The following is a 16,726-nucleotide window of genomic DNA, read 5'->3' as shown; positions in this document are numbered from 1 at the left end:
ATTTACTCGAAGGAAATAATGAGCTTCTTGATTCTGGACAATTATAACTAGCCTTTATTCGTCTTCTGCGATCGTAGTAAAGAATAAACGTTAAAGTTCATGTATAAGTCGCGCCAAAAATTTCCAAACTGTCGGACCCACTAATAAGGATATCTCAACAGCTCAATCCCTCAACACCCCGAGGTCGCTCTTACGTGCACCGAAAATCTCCCTCAACCGCCTCATCTCGACTTCTTCACCCTCAATTGAGCTGTGCAATGGCATCTCTTACAGCAGCATGCAGGGCATCTGCCCGAGCTGTTACTTCTCGGTCCGCTATTGCTCGTGGTACGTTCTGCCCATTTCCTGATGTTGAAAAAGCCCCTCGGACCCTTTTGTCGCGCACCGACTAACATATCATCTTCTGCTGTAGGCTTCACCACCTCGACGCGATGCCTCGCCGCTCAGAACTTCACCATGCCCGCCCTCTCGCCCACTATGACCGAGGGTAACATTGCTACATGGAAGGTCAAGGAAGGAGAGGCTTTCAGTGCCGGTGATGTGCTGCTCGAGATCGAGACCGACAAGGCCAGCATGGATGTTGAGGCCCAGGACGATGGTATCATGGTCAAGATCATGGCTGGTGATGGAAGTAAGGCTGTTCAGGTTGGATCACGCATTGGTGTCATTGCTGAGGCCGGCGATGATATCAACTCCCTCGAGATCCCCGCCGACGAGCAGGCCAAGGAGCAATCAAAGGAACAGTCCAGCGCCCAGGCCCCCAAGGAGAGCACCGCCCCCTCCGAGTCGAACCCCGTTGAGAAGAAGAGCGCAAAGCCTACTGGCAACGATACCTACGAACACAAGTACCCTCTGCTGCCCTCAGTTGGACACCTGATCAAGGAGAAGGGCATCAGCGAGGCCGACGTCAAGAAGATCAAGGGCACTGGTCCTCATGGCCGATTGCTCAAGGGTGATATCCTTGCCTACCTTGGAAGCATCAACCCCGAGACTCCCGCTGCCAACGAGGTCAACTTCAACAACCTGTTCCACCTCGACCTCAGCAACATCAAGGTCGCTACCAAGCCTGCTCCTCCTTCTAAGCCTGTCGAGGAGCCTAAGGCTGAGGCTCCTAAGGCCCCCGTGGTCGAGAACCTCGAAGTTTCCATGCCCATTACTTTGTCCAAGGTTGTTGAGGTCCAAACCCGGATTCACGAGACCCTCGGTGTCTTCCTGCCCATCTCGACCTTTGTCGGCCGCGCTGCTGAGGTTGCCAACGACGACCTCCCTCCCACCAAGCGTGCCCCTACCGCCAACGAGCTTTTCGACCAGGTTCTCGGCCTCGATAAGATCAAGGCCGCTAAGGGTTCTCGCGGTGTCTACCTACCCCAGATCTCTGCTGTCCCTCCCACCTCTCTACTCACTCCTCTCTCCCCCACCCGAAAGCAGACTGACATCATTGACATCCTCGCCGCGCCGAAGAAGTCTGCTCCCAAGCCCGCTACCATCCAGACCGTCCCTGGTCTGTCCAGCGGCGCCAATGTCTTTACTCTTGTGGTCCCCAAGGCAGAGGAGGAGAGAGCACAAATCTTCCTTGAGCGTTGCAAGGTGATTCTGGAGGAGGAGCCAGGACGGCTGGTGTTGTGAGCTTACGAAGATTCCCTGTAATATATCGATATTTTTTTTGCTATAGACAATGGCTAGTAATTGCGCTTGGAACGCACTCTTGGTATTATGTCTACGCCTTTTCAATGGTGTTTTGCCAGATAGCTAGAACTACAAATCCAATGATGAAACATGTTTGATGCCAGAACACATCTCTAATAAACTGGTTCTTTGTCCCATTTGGTTTTGGTATATCGTGTTTTTCATGTTGTGTAGTTCCATGGATAAAGAGAGGCTTCGAAAATAAAACTATCAGGTATCGTCTGCCTTAACTGGTACCCTCGTATATACCAAAGTTATGGGTCTTTCTGTCGCCTTATCCTAGTGTGACGGCATGACAATTATGTGTCCATGAGATTGTTTGCATCATTATGTTTACAAGTCCATCTATACTAGGTACTCCAACAGTCTACCTTGTTTCGTATCGCTGCCATGTAGTTGTCTTCTTATTCACTATACATTCAAACAAATCATCGTCTTTCAGCAAAGGAGTACCTAGCTTCGAGATACAATATCAGAGGTGCGAACTGTTGTATACATTCATTTCCACAATTTCTATTCATCTTGAGCTCCTTTGCAGTGAACGTATTCAACAAACATCCCTTCGATCTGGCCCACACCATCGGAGCATTGGATCGAACGGATAAGTAGTCCCCGTCTGCAAGGTCGAGCAAACCCACATATGTTCCTAGACATTCTTCAATCTTTAGTAATTGATCGGCATTCGGCTGAAGGCGAGACCATGAAATTAATTCAACTTTATTGCGGAGTTAGACGGGAAATGCCGAGATGCCAAGGCGCAACTTGGGTTGTCTAAATTGTGAACGCGCCTCCTTATGTCTGCGTGTGTTGGATGCATCAGTCATGTACCCATGTTAGCAGCTGGAAGCTATTGTTGTTGTGAGATGTGTCATAGCCCATAGTAGTGTCTTTAATGTAAGAGATCGTGAGGAATCGTGATCACCAATTCATGCAGTAGGATGAAACAGTCGAAAGCCTCCCTGAGAGGGCTGACCTTGCTTGTCGACTTGCATTAGTGATGCCTTAACTGAAGGAAGCAGGCAAGACTAGGACTGCAAGCTATGAGTTGGTTGACCAAAGTGGCTGTAGGTGTGTCTCAGGGAATAGGACAGAATCCGCGGACCCGGTCGGCGGACAAGGTTATGATACGCCGCGGCTCCAGACGTATCACTGTAAAAGTTACCAGTGAAGGTCTCGATTGGTGAGGGAAAAAACAAGCAAGCGGCTATCTGCAGAAGCGTGTTAATACTGGCTGGAGTTGCCCAATCCAACGATGCCAGTGGCGATGGATCACCCGTGGAAACGCTTAAGCTAAGACATGGTGAGGGAAGAGAAGGCGGGATCGGAATGCTCATAGATGAAGATGATGTTGAGATCCTTGCCAGGCTGAGCCTCGAGTTTCAATGAGCAAGTGGATGGATGACTAAGGCGCCCCGGGCCGCATGTAAGTGAAGGAAGGCCGGTTGCACAAAGCGACTACCCGGCAGCGAATGGTCGTCACGTGGAAGAAGCAAGGTGAATATAGACTTCTCTCTTTCCTCTAACTGGACCAGCAAGTTGAACCTCTTCACGATGAACAACCTGGCCGGAGAGAGAAAAGACCACTAATCCTGTACTTGACATAATACGAGTACAACCAACCAACCAACCAACCAACAGAAATACCAAGACTTTCTGAGTTCCGATTGAGAAATTCACACCCCCAGGATCGATCCATCATCTAGAGCGACATGCCCCCCACTCAGGACTTCAAACTACCTCGCGTCGCGAGCTTAGAGGAGCCATTATATTGGACTTTCGCACTAGGATCGTAGAGACAGGGTTCATTTCATTCCAGGAGGCCCTTCCAATAGCATATACTTGCTTCTTCTGGTCTCAGATCTGCCCCTCCCCTTTGCTGCAGGACCTCGCGACCCCAGCCTGAAGCCAATGATATGACTTCGCAGCCAGAAATTCCAGGATGATCACTAAGACAAGGAGGGCCTTTCAATCGCTCCGTGTCTACTATGTACGTCTCAGGACCCCTCTCAGCTACTGCGGCCATGCGCCATGGAACGCCCGTGGGACGCCACAATTGTCTGCTCTACCTCTCCCATCAGCGTCGCTGCTTTCATCTGGTCACATAACATTACACAGCCTGGTTCCGAGCTGTTGGTACGGCTTCTAGTTGGATGCCTTGAGTCCCCATCGTTGGCAAGATGGGTAGAAAGTGTCTGTCGTCCCGCTGTGCCGTCTCGTTGATGCTAAGTGTCATTGCTCTACTGCATTGTCATTGCATCTCATTTGTAAAATCCAAGGTTGTTTCTTTAGAAGCCTCCTGCCAAGGCAGAGTCCTATATACGAAGCCCTTGCCTCCACCATCTTCGGATCCAATAATGACCAAGACGACCAACAACCGAGCAAGACTTCCCCAGAGTGAACTTGCAGTTACGGGAGTCCTCTTCGTCTTCCAGTTTTGTATATCTTGAGCAGTCTTGGCAGGGCCTGCCGCAGACCTTCCTGGCTGAATTGCACAGTTCAGCTACAAGGTAACAAGAAATATCGTTCCTTCTTTCTGCAGGACCCTCACACTTGATATTATTGAGTCACCAGCTATCCAGTTGCTTTTGCAACACGCATCAGCTTACATCAATACCACGGGACTGTTTTGCGAAAACAATCTCCTCTACATACATCGACACAAAGACTATCTTCGAAGCGAACCGCCTTGAAAGTTGTATCTGGCATGACGCGACTGAGAGTCCCAGCAGATAAGCGCAGACGAGTTGCGCAGGCCTGTAACGCATGTAGGCAGCGCAAGCAACGAGTAAGAACCAGAGTCTTAAGCCCCCCCCAATTAATTCCGAATCAATTGTCTTCACCATTGTACTTTCTTTTCATTCTATCAGCGCACCTCATGGTATCCTTTATTCCTTGCCACAAGCGACTCCTATGTCCTAGTCATAGGAAGCATGGCCTCGCTATTGGAGCAGCTCCTCCTGGATGGTCTCCGCTGTAGAATCTTACCCTAAACATCAAGTCTGTTAGATAGGCAACCTGGTCCGCAAATAACTGGATGGAAAAGGATTTACTAACACTGACTCTATCATACAGTGTGACGGCCTTCGCCCTTGCAAGTATTGTCGAAAACGAAGAGTGGACTGCGAATACAGGAGTCGTACAGACTCAGTATCATCGAGCGAATCTCCTTGCTCGTCATCGAGGCAAAGCGCTTATAGAGAGCGTTCTAACCCCCCTGAACTTTCCGGTGTGCCGGATACGATCCATGATGCACCTATCCAAAAAAACCTCACAAGATCAGTCACTCCAGACTTTGATTTCAGGTTTCGACTTGTTTCAGTTCCCAGATGCGAAGAAATCCAGATACCTGCACACACTTGCATGCTGCTAGATTGCCAGAATCGCCTCTGTGAGTCCGTTTGCTATTCTGGAGTGATTTGATAATTGTTACTAATAGCCCTAGCATTTGTTGGGCGTTCTACTGCTCACTCTTTCATGCACCATATCAGGAACACTATCGAGAAACATGACGGCCCCTCAGAATTCACAGCAGATAGCAATTGGAGTGGTCTACCAGAAAGACTCCCTGTCACACCTAGGATGCAGTCCTTTCTCCCCCCAAGTACAACTACGAGTTTGATCGAGTTCTATTTCAACCATGTAAGTCGTTGGTTTATTCGAGAGAGAAGAAAGGAACTGATTTTGCATTAGGTACGGAGCTTCATTGACATAGTCAACCCAGAAGCAGTGAGCTTGACTTTGTATCGATTCCAGAATAACCCGAATGAGGTTCAGGGACCCGATCGGTGCATTTTCTATTTGGTTCTAGCAGTTGCGCTCGCCTTGGATCCTGGTGATTCAGCACACTCACCGAGCCCAGAATTTAAACACCAGCTATTTGCCATAGCTGAAGGGCTGGCCCACCCAACCCGTACATTCGAAAAGTCCCAGTACCATGATGACGTCCTCTGGCCCCTCCAAGCTCTCGCTTTGATGTCTTTTTTTATGCTGTCTGTTTCCATGAGGAATACTGCGTACGAATATTGCGGCAAGTCTCATCACATTTGTATGCAAACTAACGAGGCTAACAAAGGTTCAGGTCGAGCCGTTCGAGTTGCCTACGCCCTTGGGATTCATCGAGGCCATGAGTCTGAGATCAATCAGTTCCCCGCCAACGAGGAACTCAGAGTTCTACGACGGAACGTTTGGAGAAGCTTGTTTGTCCTAGACAGATTTCTGGGTGCATCGTTAGGAAGACCGTTCGCTATCTCTGATAACGAATACTCCGAATCCTCCTTTAGACCACCCAACCGACCAAGCAGTCCCAACAAAGCTTCGAAAAGGGACATGCTCGATCCCCCTATTGATGCATGTAAAATGATTGGTCATATCGTGAACAACATTTATTCATGTGACAAAGTCGCGATCGAGGTTCCGAATCAGATGTTGGGGTACCTAGAAGCTCACCCCAGTTTCCAAAACGATGAATTCTTTACGACAAGCAACTTAATGCCTACGGTATCTCAAATTCATATGCATTTACTTGGCTTCTACACCAGTATCCTCCTTTGTCGCCCCTTTTTCCTTTTATCCTTTATGGGGACAAACGCCTCAGATGGCATCGAGACACAAATCAATAGACTGTCTGAAAGATGCGTATCTCAATCGCTTCAAGCGGTTGAAATGGTGAAAAGGGGATTTCATGCGAACCTGCTGTGTCATTCTGACCCCCTTGCTCTGTAAGTCTGCTGCATATTGTCGGCCTTGAGTATTCGCTCACAAAAGCGCAGCTATGTACTATTTGAAGCGGCACTTGTCTTGCTTAGCAGTACTTATGCAGACATCTACGCTCGAGAGGAACACTTGTCGCTGGTAAAAGACGCAATGTTCATCTTGAAGACATGGTACACCTCGAGCCCTTATGCAGGGCAGTTCGCTTCCAAGTTGGACTTGTTTCGGCAGGACGTCGAACACCAAAAACAAGTGAAAGCTACAAGGCAGGCTTCAAGGAGACAGGCTCACAAAGTTAAACGCGAGCCGATGACAACTTACGAGCCTAGTCAGTATCGCTCTCCATTCCATCCAATGCCTCGTGATAGTCTGGTGTCCCCACGTGATAGCCGTCGCGGGTCGGCGACTGCAAACCACGCCATGGTCAAACAAGAAGCCGATGGGTACTAGGGCTCCTTGACATCAAGGCCCTTATTCTCACCTACCGACTTAAACATGGGTCAATCTCAGCCTTTTGCTGAGTATTCACAAAGTTCACAGCTCAGTGATCATAGCATCGACATGGATTAGTCTGCCTTGACCTTTCTTCAAGGTTCAAATTGGGTCGTCCTCAGTGACCTGGCAGCCTAGGCATACAATGGGCCATTCCAAACGGTTCAATTGCAGAATGGAACAATAGTTCTACGCAGCCAAGCAAGTGAGAGAAACGGAGAACCTTATGGATGAGAAGAGTATCGGCAGGCAAATGAAAGTAGTTCGGTAAAAGCGGGTGAGCCCAACACTTGGCGTAGGAGGAAGGATTGTCAGTGTGCTGGATTGGGAGGCAGATATCAAACACAGTATGTTAGTTTAGTACTACAAGAGCGTTCTTGAGACGCATTTCAGGAACATCTGCCATAGACATCAATTGGAGGCATGCCTGGGTAGCTGATATGTCACTCAACACCACAGAACATCTACGTTAAGCAGCGACTGCTGGCCCTGCATTAACTGAAATCCGCTCTTGACCCATACAATGGAGACATATAGGTTAGAAGTGATGTCCCCCTTCGTTTGAGACTTCTGTTACCGTGATTTTGGTATTAGCAGATACCATTTTGCTTCTTTATCGCACTGTAGTACCATCAACTGCTTAGTACTAGGTATATGATTATGTTGGAAGTCAGTCTACTGCATAATTAACTTCAAATCAGATACATGAGAAAAGATAAGAAACAACAACAGTCAGAGCATATGATCTTCAGCACCGGCCACCAATACCGATCATGAAGGTGAAACCCGGTGAGTTGAAAAATGACTGGTCGCTGTTCAGCTCTAGATGTATGCAATGCAGTTAATACAGTACCAAGACGCTATTCCAACTAATCTTCTGCATTGATGGCATGGTGCATAAACACATTTTTTTGCATAATGTTTGCTTGATACATCATATTCCTTCAACGATTCTAGACTGCATTTTGATGCCCGCCTTAGGCTAAAATGACATGCTTGCACAGTATTGCATGCAGGTTTGCTCGCTAGTATTCACAACGAATCATGCGATGTAACAAAAGAGGAAATGTTTGGATTAGTTTCGGTTCCCGGTACATGGATATATCCCTTCTTCAAGCCACATAACGCACGCACGAAATGCAATACTGCGGCACTTTTTCCCGGCAGGCAATGCAATGCAATGCAATGCCGTACAGTCTTGCATATGTCTCAGTTTCTCGACTTTGCGGGCGGCGGGCTCATTGTCCATCTGCGTGACACGCACCACGTTGAGTCTGACTGGTTGTTGAGTGAGTACTTTGAGATAACTCTAAACATCAAGAGTCAATATGTCTCTGACTGTTAAGTTGCATCAAATGGTTCTGCTGATGCATCAGCCACCAACAAATTTGCTAAGATATGCGCTTCTAGATACAATAGTTCCTCTCATATGCACCTCTTACATCACCAGTTCTCGGGCCCGAATCGCCCTCCCTCCGGTACATGAGCTTGTATCGCGGTCCCCTGGACATCCATCGTCGAAGTGACAATATTGTTTCCCCACCAGCTTGGCGGATCTACACCATGCAGCGTAAAGACAAAGAAGATGAACAACGTCGCTAGGGCGAGACCTAGATCGAGAGCTGACGACGTTAGGAAGTTGAGTCTGGTCCACCACCTGAAGTGGCGCTTCTTGATCCAGAACTGAAAGACGAAGCCAACGATGCCCCACGACAGATAATTCAGCGGTGTTGCAGGCGGGATCGCCCCTGCACCTCCGAATATGAGGGGTGCCATGAGGTATCGCACCGGAGACCTCGGCCATCGCTTGGCTAAGACATAGATAACTATTGGTGTAATGGCACCCAAGATAAAGAAGACGAAGAGGCCAGAGTATACCTGACCAGGGGAGAACATGCGTGCAGGGCCGAGAAGGCCCCAGATGATAGACGCTACTCTCATGTGTCAGAGAACAACAACGCCCAGTCTTGGCATGACTTACCAGCAAAGAAGACACGACCACCAGGACAGGTAAAGTGATCGACCTGGTGGTGCTCGCAGACGTCAGGGATATTTTTCAGGGATAGGTTTAGAACGACGATCTGGATGAAGCACGAGAATGTAGTGGCGACGACTTGAGACAGGAACATAGTTCGAGGGGGGATTTTCATGTAATGTCCGAACTTCAAGTCCGAGACAAAACGAAGTGATTGCGCCCTGGGGTGAGTGTTAGCTAGTCTCGCTCTTTCGGAATTTCGAGGGGCGTGTCTACATTGTGATGTATCCATATGTTTTGAAGCTACAGTAGGTTAGCACACAAGAGTATTGAGGTGGAGGCCGAACGTACATCATGAGGGCTAGAGGTCGACCTGGCTGAAGATATCCATAGATGAACTCTGTCAAGACATTCAAGCCAATTTGAGTGTTTGTAACAGCTTGGATAATGCCTATAGGCAGAGCAAACCCAAAAGAGATGGCTATGGCAAGTAAGAAAGCCCACCAGGAGAGATTAGTTGGGTAGCCCAGTACTGTATAGAACCCAATCAGGAGCATCTACCTCATTGTCAGTGAACTACACAAGAAGAGGCGCTCAGCATCATGACTTACAACAGCAAATAGGGACATATACCACCACGTAGGAGCCTCTTTATACTTTCTCATGAGTTTCATGTGAATATCAGGCTTTTCGTTAGTGCTGTTTCTCCATTGTTGCCAGATCTGCTTTCCGTTGTGGAGATAGGTGTAGACAACGAGTGACGATATAGCAGCGAACGACAAGCCGTAAGAGATGGCAAAAGTGGTGCTTTCCATTTTAGTCTTGATCATCATTACATGAACAACTTATCATACCTAATAAAAAGGGGTGAGTAGTTCTTGTACTCTTCTTCATCCAATGTGAAGTCCTTCGTGAGAATTCGAGTGGTGTTGTAGCGAGCCCCCGTGTTGTCGTAAGTTCCGGAGTCACTCATGGGCAAATACTCAGCGTACCACGCTCCGCCATAATGAAGAAAAGATGATCCTATAACGAAGAAGAGAACAACTCCGATGACGGTATTGGCGATGGCGTGCCTTTTCATGATTAGCTACACCTATCAAGAGTTTCCGTCAGACATACCATGGCGGAATGAGCGGCGAGCCGACGTATCCTGCTATTTGAGTCCAGTCAAAGGTGATAGGAAGAAGCGAAACACCTGTCTGCCCTCCGAATAGCTGATTCACAATAGGATTCTGAGGCGCCATCCAGGTGGCCACAGCAAAGATGCTCAGAAATTGCGCCAGAAATCCTGGAATGAAGTAGTATACGAAGGAACATGCAGTTACAATGACAAACCACTTGTATCTGTGCATTCTGCCTCCTAGAATGGTAGGATCTGGTGTATCGTTTGTCTCGTACATGGCATTCATAAGAGTTACACCAACAAGATTCTCCGGCCAGATCATGGATGCGGGATAGACTTCCAGGGTTAGTTGAAGGATCATTGTGACATAGTGACAACTTGCCTAAGAACTTGCGTAGCATCCCTGCAATGCCATATCCCACAGATTGCGTGGAGATAGTCAGGAGAAGCTGGAACACAAGACCAAAGTCCTGCTTGTAGAAGATGACCTGTGCAAGGATGATATCGGTAGCATACGCAACAGAGAATGACACACTGGCCATGACAACGATAATTGCGTGTTCCTTAACATTAAAGGGACCAGGGTTCAGAGTCCACGTTATACCAAAAGTGGTGAACTCCCTGTCAGGCACGAACTTCGCCCAGCCATGACCCATAGGCCACGCAACGATTTGAGCGATGAGAGGCCCAATACTGATGGATGGTTGGCGGAGAGAGAATAGGGTGTTCATCGAAGCCCCTACAATGACGAGAAGCATTCCTATAGTCCAAGCTCTCACTGTGTTGCATGGAAGATCTTCGTCGAAGTTTCTTACCGCAGCTCGAACTTCAGGATAAGGGGAGTTTTCTTCCTCTTCGTCATCTGCATCATCGCTGAGCAGCGCTGCTTCATCACCAGACTCTCCTGAACCCTTTCGTCGTGTCTCATACTCCTGAGGTAGATTCGGGTCCATAAGCATCTCATATTCCGAACCTGCCTCATCGTCGTTGCGTGCTCCAGAGGCTGCCCACTCATGGAGGCGATGCTTGAGGTTCTCATTTGATGAGTCCTCAATCTCAAGAGACGTGGATAAGCGTCCACTAGGACCTCCTATACTTTGGCCGACGGCTTCGGCTGGCAATACCGACCCTAGCTTCTTGCTTTTTGGCATTGTGAGATTTGGCTGTTCTCATCCAGGGTTATCGGAAAGTGGGCTATAGTGATTTGCAGCTCATCTAGTTCTTTGGACGATTCAGAGACCCTGAATGCGACATTAGAATCTCAAAGGCATTGCCCTTCTTAGTATGAACTCACTTTATTGAGTGAAATCGATTTGCATCTCATCCGGTATAGGACACGCAGTCTGAGGTGAGGGTGGCCTCAAGCCCTAGACAGAGAACGGACGTGGTTGAGATCGAGCTAGGACATGTATTCTTTCTTAGTTTTACAGAAGAAGGACGTCTCTGAGCTGAGTATAAGAGTTTTTGAATGCTTGAGACTCGAGGTGTCGTTGAAGTCGTGTCGTTATATGAGGGAACTGTCCTTTTGTTTGTACTACTTTGTGGCGTCTATTGAGGCTCAGGTCTTGACATATGCCTGTCAGCAAACAATAATTGACAACAATATAAGCTGTTGGTTCAGCATCAAACAATCAACGGAACAAATCCTCCAAATAACCCGAAATGGGTAGAGATCTACTCAGGAGGATGTTGTTCAAGATAAAGTTCGGGAGGATTCCTGTTGAACTTATGAGAGGTACCTCAGACATGCCCCTGTATCAAGATGGCACTAAGCCTGACACGGAAATTCGACTTTGAATAATCCATCGATTTTATACAACATCAGCTCCACTGTAATCACTTGGACCTGTATAAATTCACTTGATTTGCATCAAGATTTCTATCCGATTCAACTGTTACCTTGTGACTCTCATTCTGGACCTGCTACTCGGAATGGGTTTATGATGCGTCGCGTCGTAGTGACAGGCCTCGGAGCCATCACGCCCTTGGGAGTCGGCATAAGGCGAACATGGACTCGTCTTATTAACAACGAATGCGGAATCGTCAGCGTCGCAGATCTCGAGCCTCAGGCACGATGGAAAGAGTTGACGAGCACAGTCTCTGGGTTAGTGCCCAGTGGTGATGGAGAAGGACGATGGAGGGCATCAGACTGGGTCAATGCAAATGAGCAAAGACGAATGTCAAAATTTACACAATATGCCATCGCAGCTAGCGACATGGCTCTCAGGGACTCAGCGTGGGAGCCGAAGAACGCAGAGCAGCAGGAGGCCACCGGTGTATGCCTTGGAAGCGGTATTGGAAATCTAGACGAGATTTACGAGACCAGTTTAGTGCATCATCAAGACGTGAGAAGCCATTCAGTTCTTGTCGAACCTATGCTAAATATGTGACAGGGCTATAAGAAGGTGTCTCCGTTATTTGTTCCCAAGATTCTTATTAATATGGCCGCCGGCCATGTGGCCATGAAATACGGCTTCCAGGGCCCCAACCACACAGCTACCACGGCTTGCACGACTGGTGCACACTCAATCGGAGATGCAGCACGATTTATCACCATGGGAGACGCCGATGTGATGGTCGCCGGAGGTTCAGAATCATGTATCCATCCCTTGACGTTCGCTGGCTTCGGCAGAGCAAGATCTCTGTCCACAGCATATAACGACAATCCCACAGCAAGCTGTCGTCCGTTTGATGCTGACCGCAATGGCTTCGTTGTCTCTGAAGGTGCTGCGGTGGTAGTTCTTGAAGAATTAGAGCACGCCAAAGCACGGGGAGCTCATATATATGCTGAAATCAAGGGCTACGGCTGCAGCGGTGATGCTCACCATATGACAGCACCGCGGGAAGATGGCCATGGTGCATATCTTGCTATGAAGAAAGCACTCAAAAGTGCAGGCATCAAGCCTTCACAGGTCGACTACATCAACGCACACGCAACAGCAACTCATGTTGGCGATGTAGCGGAAACGTCGGCCATCAAACGGATCATGCTGGGCGAAGAGGGACATCAGAAAGAGTCGGATGTCACAATCAGCAGCACCAAGGGCGCAGTCGGACATTTGCTGGGTGCTGCTGGAGCTATTGAGGCTTTATTTTGCATCCTAGCCATTCATGAGGTATGTAGCTTCCAAAGCCGTAAATACGCATTTACTGATTATTTCCAGGGAGTCGTACCCGCAACATTAAACCTCCAGAAGCCAGACGTGGGAGCTGCCTTTAATTTTGTGCCAAATGAAGCACAAGAGAAGACAGTTGGTGTAGCTGTATCCAATAGCTTTGGCTTTGGCGGTACAAACAGCTCATTGGTATTTTCCAGATATCAATGATGTTATCGTAAAATGTTTAAGATGTAAAATAGCTGTATACTATTGTATTTCTGCTGATCAAATTCCTCTTTCTTCTCAGTAACGGCTTGATTGATATGTAGCACAGTAAATACAGTGCACTTCGCACCATATTACCGAGAGCCGAACCAGTCACAAAATTTCAGATTCAACTTACTAGCTTAGGATCCAAGGGTCCATGACGATAACACTCCAAGTGCCTCTCATCCCGCCTTGCCCAGGCCCTTCACGCCAAATCTCCCTATTGAACATACTCTCACGATGAGCATGGCCTGCGAGACATGTCGAACCCAGGCCCGGACCGTCCTCCGGGCTGCAATGCGAGCCGGCGCATCACGAGCCGCTGCACCGACGACGAGGAATTTCCTTCCACCCGCTGCGTTTGTTACTCGACGACACTTTAGCAACACGAGCTCGAGAAGTCTCCTCAAGGGTATTGGAAAGTCTATGGCGGAGCCGTATCGTGTGTTGGGTGCGACGGAGCAGCTTTTCAAGGCTTCAGCGAAGGCGGCGGATTATCATATCACTGAGAAGGAGAGAAAAGATGATCAGGTGCAGCTTGCGGAGGATGGTGAAGAGATTGGACACTCTCTGAACCCTGATAGTCCCTGGCATCACAGCACGTCTCTCAACAACCTCAAAGAATCCGTCCCATGCTAACTTTCACAGCCTTTAAACTTCCTCCAACCTTCAGCACCTGGTCCCACGTAACCATGCTTCACCTCTACCTAATCAACACCCGAATACGCTGCTTCGACCGCGAGGGCTTCCAAAACTGGCAGCACCAGCTCACAGACCACTTCTTCTTCGAGTGCGAGAAGAAGATGCACATCGACCACCACATCACATCGAGCGCCCTCCGCCAGCGATACCTCAAGGACATTTTCGTTCAGTGGCGCGGTCTTCTGCTAGCATACGACGAGGGTCTCATCAAGGGCGATGCGATGCTAGCAAGTGCCATCTGGCGAAACCTGTTCAAGGGTTCTGCTGATGCGGACCCCAGAGCTCTTCTTGCTATCGTGGGCTGGATGAGATCGACACTGTTGCAGTTTGAGGCTGTTTCGGATAATAACCTTCCTGCGCAATTACCGGCGATTATGGCCAAGCCGGTGGATGTGTTCTGGACGAGATTGGAGAAGCAACTTGGTGGACAGCAGGAGGATGGTCTTCCTGCTAAGGAGGTGAAGGAGGAGCCTGTATCAACAGAGGAGACCGCCAAGGCTTCAGCGAACTAGAGCGCGGAAGGAAGATTTGTACTATCAGATGGATGTATGGGTTACATGACAAAAAAAATAGAACGGGCGGGCTGTATGAATAGGGCATTGGATGAGGCTATCTTCTTAGGCATGACGGTTGTATATGAATAATTCCCTGATGATATTCCACCTCATATATATGTTCTTTTGTTGTGATTATCTCTGTATGGTCAACTAATCATGCTTCTCCCACATTTGAAACTCATACTTTGTACCAGCTTCTTCCTGGCCACCCTCTTCAATCTCTTCACCTGTCCACTCCTGCAACTCCTCTCTAGACTTTCTCTCCCACGATCCATCCTTCAAGTCAACAGGAAAGAAAGTATCGCAGTCAAAATCACGCTCAATACTCGTGAGAAGGATCCGTCGCGCTTCTGGCAGTCTGAGAGCGGCGTCATAGATCTGCGCACCACCGATGACGAAAATTCGACCGACGTCGCTATGAGCACGGGCGTATTGAAGAGCAAGTTCAAGAGATTGGACTCTCACGGGTTCAGAGGGCTCAACTTTTTCGGGAAGCTTTGAGGGTGCGGAGCGGGAAATGACAATGTTGAGACGGTCTTTCAGAGGCCGGAATTTGGTGGGGATCGAGTCCCAGGTTTTGCGGCCCATGATGACTGCGTTGATAGACGATGAGGCCTGGTCGAGTCAGTACATGATTCTCGTGGTCTTTTCAATGCAGCGATAACACAGCGATTTATAGCTAGCAAGGTAAGGGTAATATATACCTGTGGTGGCACCCGAGTTGTGACGCGCGCAAAGTACTTCATTTCTTTGCGTAGCCCTTGCCAGGGCATTGTTCCATGGAGGCCAATGCCCATGTTGCGCGTGGCCGCGACTATGAGATTCAATTCGAGAGACTGCATTGCTCAAGATGTTGATGATGAATCTGTGAGGTTAGGAGGTGGAGGTTTGATGAGTCTTAAGTTGCTGAGTGGGTTTGTGTGACGGTGATGGTACTAATGACACCTGAGACATGGCATGACGATATATCGCGTATTTATTCTACATCTTTCACTTTTCTTAGGTTTGGAAGTAATAGGTCGCGTTTCTTTTCATCTGCAATAAATTCCGTCTTCATTGTTGGTACAAATCCAGTTCTAGGCTTATGATTTCTTTCTGTTAACCACCAAGCTTATCGAGTGAGACTCCCCTCACAACTTTGATGGAGGCAAAATCTCAACATCCTTGAAAGGAACTCCCAAAAACCGATAAATATGGTTAAATCTGCAACGTCAGTTTCTGCTTTCTTTCCTTTGCCGCATTGGCGACTTACCTGTCACTTCCAAAGAAAGCCTCGGACTTGCTATCATCGCGGGTCACAATCAACCAAGGAGCTCCAAAAGCGCCCTTCTGAACCGCTTCACCAGTAAGATCTTTGACCCTCTCCTTCATACTCTCCCTTCCATTCATGATCTTCTCAACATCTTCATCAGAGAACAGCTTCTTGCCAGACCCTCCATCAAGCTCATCCGTTGCTTCCTTGAGAGCTGCAATGAGCTTCTCGTCCTCGGCAAGATTGACATGAGGAGGCAGCCATATCTTGTGGAAGAGGAATCTGATTGCAGCGAGATAAGTTGACTCTGGGTAGTTCTCCTTAATAAAGTGTAAGGCGCGGAGTGGTGACACGGTCTTTGCGATGGCAACGATATCGGGTGGCGAGCCTTGATAGGGAACCCCAAGACGCTCAGCAGCGCGGAATGAATCTCTAGCAAGATATTCCCCCTTGGCCTTGAGAACCCATGGAGGACGGTTTCCTAATCTATGTAAGATGAAGTTGTGGTATACGGTTCAATATAGTTAACTACCTGATGTCTGCATAATGCCGCCCAAAAAGACAGGGATGAAACTATAAAAGTCAACGATTTGCTCAAAGATATGGATAGGCATGAACATACTTCACTTTCACTCCATGAGCAGCGAGTTTGCTCATGTTCTGTCTCAAGTCCGCATATCCTACATAACTGTAGAATGACACTATTGCATATCAGTGCTACCCAAGAAATAGGGACATTAGATGACTTACCAATGTCTAGGTAACAGTCGATACGTCCACCCATTTTTAGCACAATGTTTCTCTTTGACGTTATTCGATGAGTAAATGACGAGATGTGTACTTGTAGGTACCTTTCCAAGGCGT

At 48.2% G+C, this 16,726-nt stretch overlaps 7 protein-coding genes across 7 annotated transcripts; 3 read left to right on the top strand and 4 right to left on the bottom strand.

Annotated features, from left to right (window-relative positions):
* The first annotated feature begins 60 nt into the window (after positions 1-60).
* FOBCDRAFT_178388 (uncharacterized protein) lies at positions 61-1,792 on the top strand. Its single transcript, XM_031175799.3, has 2 exons — positions 61-327; positions 413-1,792. Exons 1-2 carry the CDS (start codon positions 258-260, stop codon positions 1,624-1,626), a joined length of 1,284 nt encoding a protein of 427 aa, XP_031046932.3. The 5' UTR covers positions 61-257; the 3' UTR covers positions 1,627-1,792.
* Positions 1,793-3,934: 2,142 nt separating this feature from the next.
* Positions 3,935-4,451, bottom strand: FOBCDRAFT_198366 (uncharacterized protein; the record flags this gene model as incomplete). The annotated part of the gene is made up of 2 exons (XM_059608914.1): positions 3,935-4,168; positions 4,293-4,451. The coding sequence occupies 2 exons, from the start codon at positions 4,449-4,451 to the stop codon at positions 3,935-3,937; spliced, it is 393 nt and encodes a 130-aa protein (XP_059466931.1).
* Positions 4,452-4,616: 165 nt separating this feature from the next.
* On the top strand, positions 4,617-7,309 carry FOBCDRAFT_248699 (fungal-specific transcription factor domain-containing protein; the record flags this gene model as incomplete). Its single annotated transcript, XM_054703753.2, has 6 exons — positions 4,617-4,650; positions 4,886-5,074; positions 5,129-5,325; positions 5,377-5,731; positions 5,765-6,404; positions 6,456-7,309. 6 exons carry the CDS (start codon positions 4,617-4,619, stop codon positions 6,844-6,846), a joined length of 1,806 nt encoding a protein of 601 aa, XP_054559728.2. The 3' UTR covers positions 6,847-7,309.
* A 1,010-nt stretch (positions 7,310-8,319) lies between these two features.
* On the bottom strand, positions 8,320-11,137 carry FOBCDRAFT_289720 (OPT oligopeptide transporter protein-domain-containing protein; the record flags this gene model as incomplete). Its single annotated transcript, XM_054703752.2, has 8 exons — positions 8,320-8,819; positions 8,870-9,084; positions 9,140-9,166; positions 9,215-9,420; positions 9,475-9,670; positions 9,718-9,936; positions 9,983-10,322; positions 10,354-11,137. 8 exons carry the CDS (start codon positions 11,135-11,137, stop codon positions 8,332-8,334), a joined length of 2,475 nt encoding a protein of 824 aa, XP_054559727.1. The 3' UTR covers positions 8,320-8,331.
* Positions 11,138-11,825: 688 nt separating this feature from the next.
* On the top strand, positions 11,826-14,722 carry FOBCDRAFT_316754 (thiolase-like protein). Its single transcript, XM_054703751.2, has 5 exons — positions 11,826-12,331; positions 12,380-13,102; positions 13,151-13,291; positions 13,496-13,934; positions 14,000-14,722. The coding sequence occupies exons 1-5, from the start codon at positions 11,927-11,929 to the stop codon at positions 14,563-14,565; spliced, it is 2,274 nt and encodes a 757-aa protein (XP_054559726.2). The 5' UTR covers positions 11,826-11,926; the 3' UTR covers positions 14,566-14,722.
* On the bottom strand, positions 14,723-15,565 carry FOBCDRAFT_217244 (dihydrofolate reductase-like domain-containing protein). The gene is made up of 2 exons (XM_059609480.1): positions 15,315-15,565; positions 14,723-15,225 (listed from the first exon to the last, which is right to left on the bottom strand). The coding sequence occupies exons 1-2, from the start codon at positions 15,450-15,452 to the stop codon at positions 14,761-14,763; spliced, it is 603 nt and encodes a 200-aa protein (XP_059466930.1). The 5' UTR covers positions 15,453-15,565; the 3' UTR covers positions 14,723-14,760.
* A 52-nt stretch (positions 15,566-15,617) lies between these two features.
* Positions 15,618-16,706, bottom strand: FOBCDRAFT_248695 (thioredoxin-like protein). The gene is made up of 5 exons (XM_059610863.1): positions 16,613-16,706; positions 16,485-16,563; positions 16,395-16,435; positions 15,863-16,343; positions 15,618-15,813 (listed from the first exon to the last, which is right to left on the bottom strand). Exons 1-5 carry the CDS (start codon positions 16,644-16,646, stop codon positions 15,741-15,743), a joined length of 708 nt encoding a protein of 235 aa, XP_059466929.1. The 5' UTR covers positions 16,647-16,706; the 3' UTR covers positions 15,618-15,740.
* Positions 16,707-16,726: the final 20 nt, after the last annotated feature.

The sequence above is a fragment of the Fusarium oxysporum genome, chromosome III, assembly GCF_013085055.1.
Source record: "Fusarium oxysporum Fo47 chromosome III, complete sequence".
Taxonomy (NCBI): domain Eukaryota; kingdom Fungi; phylum Ascomycota; class Sordariomycetes; order Hypocreales; family Nectriaceae; genus Fusarium; species Fusarium oxysporum.
Note: the sequence above shows the minus strand (reverse complement) of the source record. Positions and strands in the feature narration are given on the sequence as shown.